Raw genomic sequence first — 12,544 nt, forward strand, 5'->3', positions numbered from 1 at the left:
AACTGGAGTGACCTCTGAGACTTTTAGTCTCCAGAACAGAAACCCAGCAGGTGTGGTAGCACATGCCTGTAATCTCAGCAAATTTGGGAGACTGAGGCAGGAGTATCACAAGTTTGAGGTCAGCAATTTAGCAAGACCTTCTAACAAATAAAAAGTTAAAAAAATAAACGACTGAGCATGTAGCTCAGTGGTGAAGCACCCCGGTATTCAATCCCCAGTACTCACAAAAGATAGAATAGACATTTACTTAACATTTTAAAATTGTGATTTCGTACATTTTTGTAGGCTCTGGGTCCTGAGCTTACAGGGCTTAACATGACGGTCTGCTTCAGTTTGTCATGAAATCAATCATTAACAACTAGAGCAATTGTACTGAGGTTAGATATGGTAGCTGTACGCCCAGATTTCTAATTCCTTATGCTCTCAACACCCCTGCAGTTTCTCTGCAGGGAAGATTTTGTTTTCTGAGCAATGCACCCATGCTGTTTTTCTCCCCCAAGAAACATGAGTGTTGGTAGCTTTTAGAAAGCAGGCAGTCATCTCCAGTGTTCTGCAGGGTGAGGGTTTTGGGGTGAACTCTCAAAAGCTGGGGAGGTGTGTAACCTTAAGGCCAGCGCTGGAGCAGAAGGAGAGGCTGGCACATTCAGATGCCGGTGCCTGTGGGGGTGGAAGTGAAAACTAGGACTGTCACAAACTGGCTCACAAACTCCTGGGCAAATCTGAAGACGCTCCGCATGCTGCAATGATTTCAACACTCGTGGGTATTTGTTGACTGGCTGGCAAGGCACTGACCATACAGAGCACAGAACCAACCTCACAGAGTTCACCATCTAAAGGAAAAAAATGATGCCTTCCACAGTCCTGATTTTCATGGGTAGCTAGCAAGATGGAGCCCTGTGTGTCCTTTCCATTCAACCCAAAGTGCCGAGGCCTGAGCAGATCATTTCACAGCTGTGACTCTCAGAGTGACTTTTATATTTTACATCCTGTTGGGAAAAGTATCTTGTGGAAAATTCCCAAGTCTACTAGTAGCTTGGTGAAATTGCTTGCATAGAATTAAACTGTATTATGATTGAACTCTAATTCTCTCTCTCTCTCTCTCTCTCACACACACACACACACACACACACACACACAAACCCTTTCCCTATTCCTAAATCAGAAGATTAAAAGATTAATTTTAGAAAGAGCTTCCGCTCATCTTTCTGCACCAAAACATCAGCAGGCATTGGGGAGACAACCATCCAACTGTGTGAGGGTATCCTGAGCTCTAGGAGTGAAATGAGATGTTGGAACAGAAGGGATGGGATCTGTATGGTTTGCATGGCTTATAAAGTTTATTCACACATGTATATTTGAAAAACAAAAATAGCAACTCTATGGGGGAACAGAGAAGAAGGTGGTGGAGTCAGCAGTTTGGTTGGCAGAATAGGCTGAGTTGTGTAATGGGAGACAGGAGTCAAGCAGGAAAGACTGGTTCTGCTGCCTCTGGGCTGTGATCCCTGGCAGGGATAAAGTGGGCCAGTAAAGCTTCAGCCATGCGAAACCTTAGACTCAGATTGATCAGTAATAAAGGCAACAGTTTAGCAAAGATGTGATAGTTGTCAATCAACAGAAAGGCAGTGGGTAGGAGAGTCAAGTGGACCAGGTAAAATAGCTGCATTGTTCCTGGAAATAAGTTTTTACCTAAGGATCCTCACTGTGTGTAATAGAGGATGGGGAAGTGTTCACCCATTTGTTATCCAAGAAATACCATTTTAATTAAGCACCTACTGTGTATCTGGGTGTATTCTAGGTAGAGATGACAGTGGTGAGAAAATTGCCATGACTTCTGCCCTTGAACTCTTGGAGTCTATTAGCAGGGACCATTCAGTGGTAGTGAAGTGTAACGGATCCTAAGTGGGAAAGGCTGTGTACCAGAATCTCCTGTGGGATTAATAACATGCAGACAGCTTAGGCCCAGTTCTTCCTCCCCTTTCCTGTCCAGGAGGACTAAGCATCCTTTTGCTTTGGGCTCCTAACACTTGCATGTGCCTTAGGACTGCGGCCTGGTTAATGGTGCCAAGATAAGGGAGATGGAGCCTCTTGCTCCTCAGAGTACCACCCTTGCTTTCTATTGTGATGCTCCTCTTTGCTGGTGTTTTCCTCCTGTCTCCTCTACCTACTACTGCTGTCCAGAAACTACTCTCATGAATTCACAAATGATTTCTATTTGCCAAATGCAATAAGCTATTGTCAGTTCTCAATTATAGCAGTTATATTGCATATCTCTTTCCCTCTCTCTCCCCACTGACATCTCTGAAGGGAACATCATCAATAAGTGTTTAGTAAATTAAGTAAAAGTATAACCTAAAATGGTTATGAAATGGAACAATGAATTGAATTTGCTCTCTTCCCTTTTTAAAATAATCTTACATAGACTTTAGGTTCATCCAATTTGCAGCAAAATAAGATAGATATTTCCTTCGATATCTATAAGAATGGCTTCAAGAGCCAACTGACCATGGTTGTAAACTCCGTCAAAATGAAAATAGCTTTTGGGGTCAAATTTCACATTAAGAATTCCATGTGGCCCATGAAGAAGTCAATTGACCACTTGGGGTCACCTCTTGGGATGTATTTCAGAACTGACACCCTGAGGGGTCAGTGGGAAGCAGTTCTGTTTGGTGATATATTCTGTTTATCAATGGTGGATTAGATAAGCAAATGACTGTAAGATTTTATAGTGGAATATTATGGTGCTGTTAAAAAAGATCTGTAGTATGTATTATTGAATGGTAAAGCAAAGTGTAGATCAAAATATAGAATAGATTCTAAATAAATTCTTGTATTTGCATTACTTTTTTTTTAAGAACAAAGAACTGCTAACAATTCAAATGCAAAGAAAGGGAGAATTTTCATTTTATATCTTTCTGAACTATTTGAACTTTTTAACATGTGCACATATATTTATATAATAAAAAGTAAGTAGCTTTTAGAGAAGCAATACTGCAGATCTTCTAAGATCAAGAGATAAGACAATCCCTTAGGAAAAAGTCACTCCTGTAGGTAGGCTTCTGTCATCTACCTCTCAGGATAGCTTTGTTACATTTTTCTTGGGCCTAATAATGCTCATGAACGAATAAAAATGTTCTTTCTTTATGATAAATGCTCCTGAAAGAAAGCCAATTGTTTATGAAATGAAGAAGCCAAGGGGGGGGGGGGGAAGAAAAGCTCTGATTAAATCAAAGATTGGAACATCAAATCTTGGAAGTGACTTAAAACAGTTACATGAATGAGTAGTGTTTCATGAAATCATTTGAGATAATGCTGCAGCCAGAATTTATTTTAATTGCTTTGGCTTTATAGTTACAGAATGATTATGGGTCATAAAGGCTTACAGTATTGTAATTTATTCATTTTAAGGAGAAAGTAATGTGCTTTGGTGGCAATTGCAAATATGAGGATTTACAAATTCTCCAAATGTTGCCGGATAAAATGGTGTACACCTGTAATCCCAGCCACTTGGGAGAATGAGGCAGGAGAATTGTGAGTTCAAAGCCAGCATCAGCAACTTAGTGAAGCTCTAAGCAAATTAGCAAGACCCTGTCTCAAAGTAAAACATAAAAATAAATGTTGGTGATATGGGTCAGTGGTTAAGCACCTCTGGGTGCAATCCCTGGTACAAAAAAAAAAGAGTTCTCCAAACGTGTTGTTCACAAACCTCAGGGCCTACAGAGTTAGTATTAAGAGGCCTGGATTGCTTTTTGAAATGCTCTCCCTGCCTATGAACAGGCACCTTGAGAACCTAGTTTACTTCATTTCTGTAGTCTTACAATTTGCTTGGCACAGGATGACTTTTGTCTTAATTGAATTCATTGCACAAATACTTATGGAGTCCTTACCAGGCACCAGGCATGGTGCTAGCACTGTGTGTGGATACACACATGCCCAAACTTGTGTTTTCCCCACATCCAAACAGGAGACCCCACAGCACATAATCCTCACACTTACCACAGAGCCCTGGCTGGGAGCTTAAGTCCCTCTCCTTCCAGTATATCCTGTAGTGGAGGATGCAGCCCATTTGCTCCTGGACTGGAATGTGGTTCCATGAAATTAAGATGTTTCCCTTTTCCTCCATGATGGCATTGATGTGGGGGCCTTTCAGTGGTGCTGGAAAGAAGGACATAGGAGACTTCTGTCACCCTCCAAATCCAAAAGTGAAGTGAAATTTGGCAAAAGGTCCCAAGGCTCACCTTTGTACTTGGAGCTACCCCGGATGGAGCTGCATCCTCCTTGATCCCTGGACAGGGCATGCACTCGGATCTCATAACAGACGTAGGGCTTTATATTCTCTGCAAGGAAAAGGGAGTTCTTAGAATAGGTGTGCTGTGCCTGGTGGGTCACTCAGGGAGCCATTTTAATATCTTCATCCAGGGCATTTCTTGCCTTAGTCTGAAGATGGTTCAAGGACAGTCTGGACTGAGAATAAAGAGATGACCTGAGTTACAAATTCTCAGCATCCTATTTGCCATGATGCCCGCTTTTAGAAATCAATGCTCCCAACTTCCAAGAGTGAAACAAATCAACCAACCAACCTGTCTCTTCATACAAACAGGATTGTCATGACTAAGGAGACAAATCTATTCAGATTACAAAAAGGAATACAAACACACGCAGACTGACCTGGGGAGGGTGTACATGTCAGGGGCAAAACAAACTAACAACTCACCTTGAAGGAAAAAACCTCTGACTTCTACAAAGAAGTTGTTTACAAGAAAATGAGGCCGGCATTTTGCAGGCACAGCACCTGAGTAGCTTTTCTAATTCCATGATGCTTATCAGGATCTGAGAGGGTGGCTCCAGATGGCACAGTGGGGATGACTAACCAGGGCACTCTCAGTGCAACCCGACCCCTTGCTCCTGCCTGGCCTTCCCTCCCTTGTTCCACTTAGGTCTCCAAGTTGCTTCACAGCCTGGAGATTTGGATGAGTCCCAGGAATGCTAATGCTCCTTCCCAGCTTTTAAAGAGCCACACTGCCCTTTACTGTCAGTCACGAAGCTTATTGGCAAGTTCCTCTTCCTTCCCCAAACTCCTATTTTCACTAATCTCAAGAGTTCTCCTGCCTGTAAAAAAAAAAAAAAAAAAAAAAAAAAAAAAAAACAAGAAACAAACAAAGAAACAAACAAAAACCCTTGCTCCTATATATTCTGCCCATGATATATCTTCAAATTCCAAATGAAATTTGAAAGGAAAAAGAGAGATAATCCCTGCTAGGTAACTATAGTAGCAGGAGGTCAAAGTAAGAACTCTCCAATATTGCTTAATGCTCTGCTGATAGGTTGCTAGAGTCCCTTACACTGACAATTGATTGAAGTTCAAGGTCTTCTTTGGGGGAGCAGAGGAATTTTACATGATAGAATAATTTACTAAATTGGATGTGTTTTTATAAAAATCCATTGTCCCTTAAATGTTCCAGTAAGCAGGCAGCACACAAAGCAACCAGTCCTGTCAGAAGAGATCACAAATTGGAAAGCACGTCATGGGCGATTTCCAATTCCAATTTGTGAACCAAATGAAATGGAGAAAAGAACCCTTGCCAGCCTTTGTCCCCATAATCCAAAGATTATCTGTGGGTGGCATCCAGACCAAGAAGTTCAAAGGGCCACAGAGGATAGTGGCCCCCTCACCCCATACCTAGAATCATATTTCATCTGGGAAGGTTCTGTTATGGCTTTCTGCTCCCAGTGCCTGGCTGTTCTACCCTTAGTCATGGAAGGTGCCAATGAGTGTGCCAGATGGAGATCTGGTAATTCCAGAAGAGCTCACTAGGGTCCAGGTTCCATGCTGAGTCAGGGGAGCAGCCTTGGGAACTGCCACATCAGATGTTGTGAATGGGCCACCCTTAGTGGAGGAAGGAAAACATGGGGCTCCATAACTCAGCTGTGTTACCCTTTCCAAAGACAGTAGAACTCCAGCAAGGCTTGTTCCCTGGTTCTGTTCAATTTTTCTGACTGATTCTGTATGAACGTTCCCTAATCACATCTGCCCCACATTTTAAGAACCTTCAATGGAAAAAGTCCCTACTCCTAAGACCTTCATTTAGTCCCACCCCCTGTCTTCTTTTAATTTCCTTGCTATAGTGTGACCCCACCACTTCCACACATTCATACACACCTGGTGCCCTTGAGCAAAGGCCCCGGTCCATGTTTAAAAGCCATCTCTTAAGTGGTTTTTCCGCAGAAAGCTAATTTTACCTCTCAAGTGTGAGAGAAGAGAAAGTAAGATGGGAGCAGGCAGAAGAGGGAACCAATTCATCTAGATGTAAGACCAGCCCGGCCCCCATTTCCAGACACTGTACTGGTGTATATTTGTAAAAGGAATGTTCACATGGTCAGAAGCATTTTCACTCAGCTTTGGCCCCACCAACCTACAGTCTAGGCATCAGATTGTATTCTGAACACTCAACTCTGGCCCCAGTCAGAAACTGGGAACAGGTTGGTGTTCGACCAATGACAATGGGGGATCTTACCGACTGGAGAAGGCCCATTAAAATTCATGGCAAGTATAAGTTACTTAATATTTCAAGTGTATATTTCTAGAATCTTACATCGACATAAACTGATAGCTAAACAAGTGTTTCCAAGCAGCAAAAATATTTTAATAAAGTCATTTTACTCATTAGTATGTTGATTTTGCTCAAGTGCATAATTCTAAAGAGCTTAACAACACTTATCTTACTAAGTGCATAAAACATTCTGTATTGTCATCTATTTCATGGTGTTTGTAAAGAATCAGAGGATTTCCAAAGAAGGAACTATAGGGCAAATAGTTCAAACTGTCCACCATGGTGAGTCCTGATATAGTTTGTAATAACTGCTTACAATTTCACAGTTCAGTGAATGCTTTTTCTATCCACGGTTCTGTCTGATTTGATGGGCAGAACAGTCCTGAAAGAGAATTGGTTCTACTGCAAAAACTTGGGATGTTGTCTTGAGAGGTAATTGATTGTCCTATTAGAGACCATCAAAGTTGCTTCTCAAAATTGATACCTGTCTTTTTTTAATTTCCATTTGGGATTTAGGCTTGTTCTCCAGGGACAGTAAAAGAAAAACACTTTTTGTTTTGTTTTTTTGAGACAGAGCCTCACTATGGTGTCTAGGTTAGCCTCCAACTCCTGGGCTCAAGTGGTCCTCCTGGCTCAGCCACCTGAGTAACTGAGACTTCAGGCACCCCTATTTTATGCCCATACTTGTTTAAAAGAAGCAACAGCCATGCCATCAACCAGCCCTTTCCCCCCCCACCCACATACCTAAATGGATTTGAAGTTTTAGTCTCCTAATGACTTGCTACCTTCCTCTGGAAGCTTGCTGGGTTATATCTAGTAGATTAAGTTTTAATCACCACCCTCTTTAAGGGTGGTGATTAAAACTTAACCTACTAGAAATCTAGGCAGCCAGACTATAAAAGGGGCACACAGTTAAGAACCAGCTCATATATCATCATAGTCTGTGCCCTGTTTATTTTATCATACAAATCTTGGGTCCTTAAGAAGGGTGTATAACATCCTCCTAGAAGGTGTAATGATTGTCATGGTGCAATGAAAATATGGGATTTAGAGCCTGCAGACCTATTAAACTCTTAGGTCTGAACATTTAGTAATAACATTATGATAGCTAAATTATTGTGTACTTAATGTATGTCGGGCCCCATTCAAAACATTTTCCATGTTAATTCAGTTAGCTCTCACAACAATCCAATGAAGTAATACTGTACTTATTTTTCAGATGAGGAAACTGAGGCACACAAGTTAAGTAATTTGCCCTAGATCACACAGCTATTTGTGACATGAGCCAAGACTCAGACCCAGGTAGTGTAGCTGCAGACCCAGAACTTAAAATCACTAGGCTGTACTTGAAATAACTAATTAACCAAGTTCTGTCCAAACATGTAAATATATTTTCAGATGTTTTCTCTCACTTGATTCTAACTACTGACACATTCAGAACTTGAGGAATAGGGACACCCGTTACCATACAGACAATTCTGGATTTATTATCACAGCAATGATAAGTAGCAGAATAGGAAATGAAAGATCCCCTTTCTCATCTGTATGATGGATTCAAAATAATGACTGTTCATCTGCATGATTGTTTTGAGTTGAACAAATTTCCAAAGGAATTTCTTCCCCATCCTAGACAGAGCTATCTGTCCTTGAGCACTCACCCATCCTAGGAATGAAGTAATCCAGATTTGGGGGATAGTATCAGAAGATCTCGGAAATGACTGTCTCCCAAATTAACAAGTGGATTTTAACTCCAACAGAGAACATGTGGAATGTAGCCTTTGAATCACCTCTTTAAAAACCCCCGGTTCCTGCTGATGGGCAGAATCACAGCATTTGGGATAGGAGTCCCTGTGTTTCTCCTTTGCTAGCAAAGCAATAAACCTTCTTTTTCCTTTTTCTACCAAAAAAAAAAAAAAAAAAATTCAAAGGTAAAGATAACCTATCACACTGACACACTGTCAGCTTAGCTCTTAGCATAATTGTTGGGTTCAAGTACGTTCATCTTCTTAGGCACTGTGCTAGGGGTATGATTTTTCCATAAATATCAGGGTTGTTTTAGTCAACACATTGACCTTTTATGATTCTAGTGGTATATTCTGCTGTGCTTTCTTGATGGACTTAGGTTGTCACTGTCCATTGTCACCTTGGGTTATCATGTCATTGAAGGCAAGGTTCTGGATCCTGGTCTGTAGCTTCCCCAAACAAATGTGAACTTGGTAGCTTGCTAAGGTGAAAGTCAGCAATTCAGTACCTGAAATCAGAGCTGACATATTGTAGGGGGGCACCCACAGCCAGCTTGGAGGAGGTTGTGTGCTGCCCACGAGATGGAGCGCCCTCCATTCCACCACGTACTGCTGAACGACTGAGGCAGCTTTCTCGGGGGCCTGCCAGGTCACCACAATGCCATCTACATCCTCCGAATATGCAGAGACCTGGTGAGGAGCCAGCAATCCTTTAGAGGGGAAAAAGAAGCGGGACAAAATCAGAATAGATAAAGGTAGAAAAACACAACAGCTCATCTCAGCCAAGTTTTAGGAAGAACCAATCTCTTGCTCTTTTTGGCGGGGAGTACCAGGGATTGAACTCAGGGGCACTCAACCAGTGAGCCACATCCCCATCTCCTTTTATATTTTATTTTGAACAAAGTCTTGCTAAGTTGCTTAGGGCCTTGCTAAGTTGCTGGCTTTGAACTCTTGATGCTCCTGCCTCAGTCTCCTGAGCTGCTGGGGTTACAGGCATGTGCATTACAGGCCACCACGCCCTGCCCAATCTCTCTTTAAGGACTTCAGCACCGCAGATTTAGGGTCTCTCTACTTCTCAGACTGTGGAGAATTAGCACTGCCAGCTCTTGCAAAGATGGCGTGGAATTATTTGTAGAGTTATTATCCTCCTTGTGCTTCATTCCTCTTTCCACTCCTGTGTGTGCCCCAAGTGCCTACTCTAGGGGATGTAATACCATATGACTCTAGATGTGTCCTTGAAAATTAGTGTGGATTTGTGCTTGTGTGTTGTGTTTTCATGAACATATTAGATTATTGAGAGCTCTTTCATCTAAGGCTTTTTCTAATGTGTTTTCACTCAACATTATGTTTCTCGGACATATCTATTATGCTGCTATATGGAAATCCAGCTCTTTCCTTCAAACAGCTGCCTAAACCCTTTCCTTGTCCAGTCTCCAAGTGACCAGCTGGAGGTTCCTTCCAGCTCTTGGCCAGTACAGACAGGGATGTAGGAAAGGATCTCTTACATGACCTCTTGTGCAGCTGTGCATTTCTGGATATTTGTGCACAGCTGTAGAGTTAATTCACATATAATTTCACTTAATACTAAGTGAATTGAGGTCAATCCGTAAAATAGCCAGTTGAGTTGGGGATTTAGCTCAGTGGTAGTGCACTTGCCCAGCGTGTACAAAGGCCCTGGATTTGACTCCCAGCTCCACAAAAACAAACAAACAAATTATATATATGTAAATAAATAAAATAGTCATTTGATGCTCCAACAAGATTAACATGAGGGTTCTCATTCTTCCATCAACCCTTGATATTTTTGGATTTCCTAATTTTTGCCAACTTGAAATGTGTAAAATAATACTTGATGGTGTTCTTTTCATTTTTCTGATTTTTTGTGAAGCTGAGCTTTTCTTCACCGATTACTCACTGTTCAACTTTGTCCTTCTTTAACTGCCTATTCATAAATGTCACTCATTTTTTTCTGTTGAGTTTCCTGTTTTCTCTGATTGGCAGAAATAGCTTTTATGTTCTAAGTATTATTCATTTGTCGGTTTTCAACACTTTTACTCCAGTCTATCAATTTTCTGATAACTTTACATTGTGTTTGTCGCACATATATAGTTACATTGATGTTGGCAAATTTATCCATGGTTTGGGCATTTTGAATTTTGAGTCTTATTTATAAAATCCTCCCCTCTACAGTAATGAATATACTCAGCTATGTTTTGCCCTCTTGGCTTTTATTATCTTTTTTTTTTTTTTTTTTTTTAGTTTTATCTTTTTACATTGAGACTTTTAGTTCAAATCCATCCAAGGGATTATTTATTTATTTATTTTCTGGTACCAGGGATTGAACTCAGGGGTACTCGACCACTGAGCCACATCCCCACCCCTGTTTTGTATTTTATTTAGAGACAGGGTCTCACTGAGTTGCTTAGCACCTTGAAGTTGCTGAGGCTGGATTTGAACTTATAATCCTCCTGTCTCAGCCTCCTGAGCTGCTGGGCCAAGGGGTTATATTTTTAAAGGGAATAAATATATTTATTATTATTATTATTATTTATTATTATATTTATTTACTTTGCAGTGTTGGGAATTGAACCCAGGGCCTTGTGCTTTCTAGATTGGTGCTCTACAATTGAGCTATAGCCCAGCTCTACTTTATTATTTATTCTACACAATGAGTTAATTTTTCCAAATATCATTTGGAAAAATGATACTTATCAAACACTAAGTTATAGTTTAATTTAGGGAGACTTGATACTGTTAAAATATTAAATCATTCCATTTATAAATATACTATTTTGATGAAGTTATTCAGATCTCCTCTGATGTGTGTGTGTGTTGTGTGTGTGTGTGTTTAGATATGGTCTTACTCCGTTGTCCGTGTGTTGCCCAGGGTGGCCTTGAACTCCTGATTCTCTCGTCCCTACCATCCATGTAGCTGGGACTTTAGGCTCAGGATACCATACCCTCCCTTTCTTTGATATCTTTTAATGGAGTTTTAAAAATTCCTTCTTTTTTTTTTTAGTTGTAGATGGACACAACACCCTTGTTTATTCTTATGTGGTGCCAGGATCAAACCCAGTGCCTCCCGCATGCTAGACAAGCGCTCTACCACTGAGCCACAATCCCAGCCCTAAAAATTCCTTCTTAAAGTGTTTGTATATTCTTCATTAGCTTAATTCCTAGACACTTTATACTTTTAGTTTGTTATTTAAGTGGCATTTTATTTTCCATTACTTTTTCTACTATTAATGACCTGTGTGTGTTATTCTTATTTCTGGCAAACTTGCTACACTCTCTAATTAGCGTTAATAATTTGTTTCCTGGCCTTGCTGAATGTTACGTGTAAATAATCTTATTAGCTGCACACTTAAGATATCACTTCCTTCAAACCCTCTTATTAAATCTCGTTTCCTTCTTTGTTTTTATGTTGTTGCTAATTTTAAAGAGAATGTGCTTGTACCTCTTATTTTTCTTTTTTGGTAATACTGGGATTTAATCCAAGGCCTTGTACAACCTAGATAATCACTTTACCACTGAGCTATATCCCAAGCCCTTTGTTATTTTTTTAATTTTTTTTTTTTTTTAGCTGTTGATGGACCTTTATTTTATTTACTTATTTATATGCAGTGCTGAGAATCTAACCCAGTGTCTCATACATGCCAGGTAAGTGCTCTACCACTGAGCCACAACCCCATCCCAGCTTTGTTATTTGAGACAGGGTCTCACTGTGTTGCCCTGACTGGCCTTGAACGTGCAACCTCCTGCCTCAGCTTCCCAGGTAGCTGGGATTACAGGTATGCCTTTATCTCTTCATCAAGATGAGGTATCCTCAAGCTTTTGGTAGAGAATCTTTTAAAAAGCTAAAATGTTTTATTCATAGTTTTTAAAGAGCCTTTATTTTTACAAAAAAATCCTGTTAATTTACAATTGATGGTTTTGCTTGGTTTATGGTGCTAGGATCTGAACCCAGGATCTTGTACATGACAGGCAAGTACACTGCTGCTGAGCTACGCTCCCAGCTCACTAAAGGCTTTTTTAACTAAATACATCTTCTACATCTGGTAATAGCATATCCTTTTTTTGGGGTATTAATGTGATAAATTACATTGACATATTTTTCTATTATTAACCATCCCGTATTCCTGGGATTAACCCTACTTGATCATTCTGTACTTTTCTTTCTTCCTCTCTCTCTCTCTCTCTTTTTTTTTTATAAGAACAAGAGCCTTTTAAGTATTTTTTTAATTTTAGGTGGAC

At 40.4% G+C, this 12,544-nt stretch overlaps 1 protein-coding gene across 4 annotated transcripts in view; it reads right to left on the minus strand.

Moving 5' to 3' along the window:
- The window catches only part of Il12rb2 (interleukin 12 receptor subunit beta 2), a 71,676-nt gene that overhangs the window by 12,143 nt on the left and 46,989 nt on the right, over positions 1-12,544 (minus strand). For 3 of the 4 annotated variants that reach the window (XM_076862313.2, XM_076862314.2, XM_076862312.2), the window contains 3 exons: positions 8,800-9,000; positions 4,236-4,334; positions 3,994-4,152 (listed from right to left, as the gene is read on the minus strand). In XM_076862313.2, coding sequence (XP_076718428.2) covers positions 3,994-4,152; positions 4,236-4,334; positions 8,800-9,000 — 459 coding nt within the window. The remainder of the gene's footprint in view (positions 1-3,993; positions 4,153-4,235; positions 4,335-8,799; positions 9,001-12,544) is intronic. The other variant, XM_076862315.2, reaches the window with a different exon arrangement.

This window comes from Callospermophilus lateralis, chromosome 7 (assembly GCF_048772815.1).
Source record: "Callospermophilus lateralis isolate mCalLat2 chromosome 7, mCalLat2.hap1, whole genome shotgun sequence".
Taxonomy (NCBI): Eukaryota; Metazoa; Chordata; class Mammalia; order Rodentia; family Sciuridae; genus Callospermophilus; species Callospermophilus lateralis.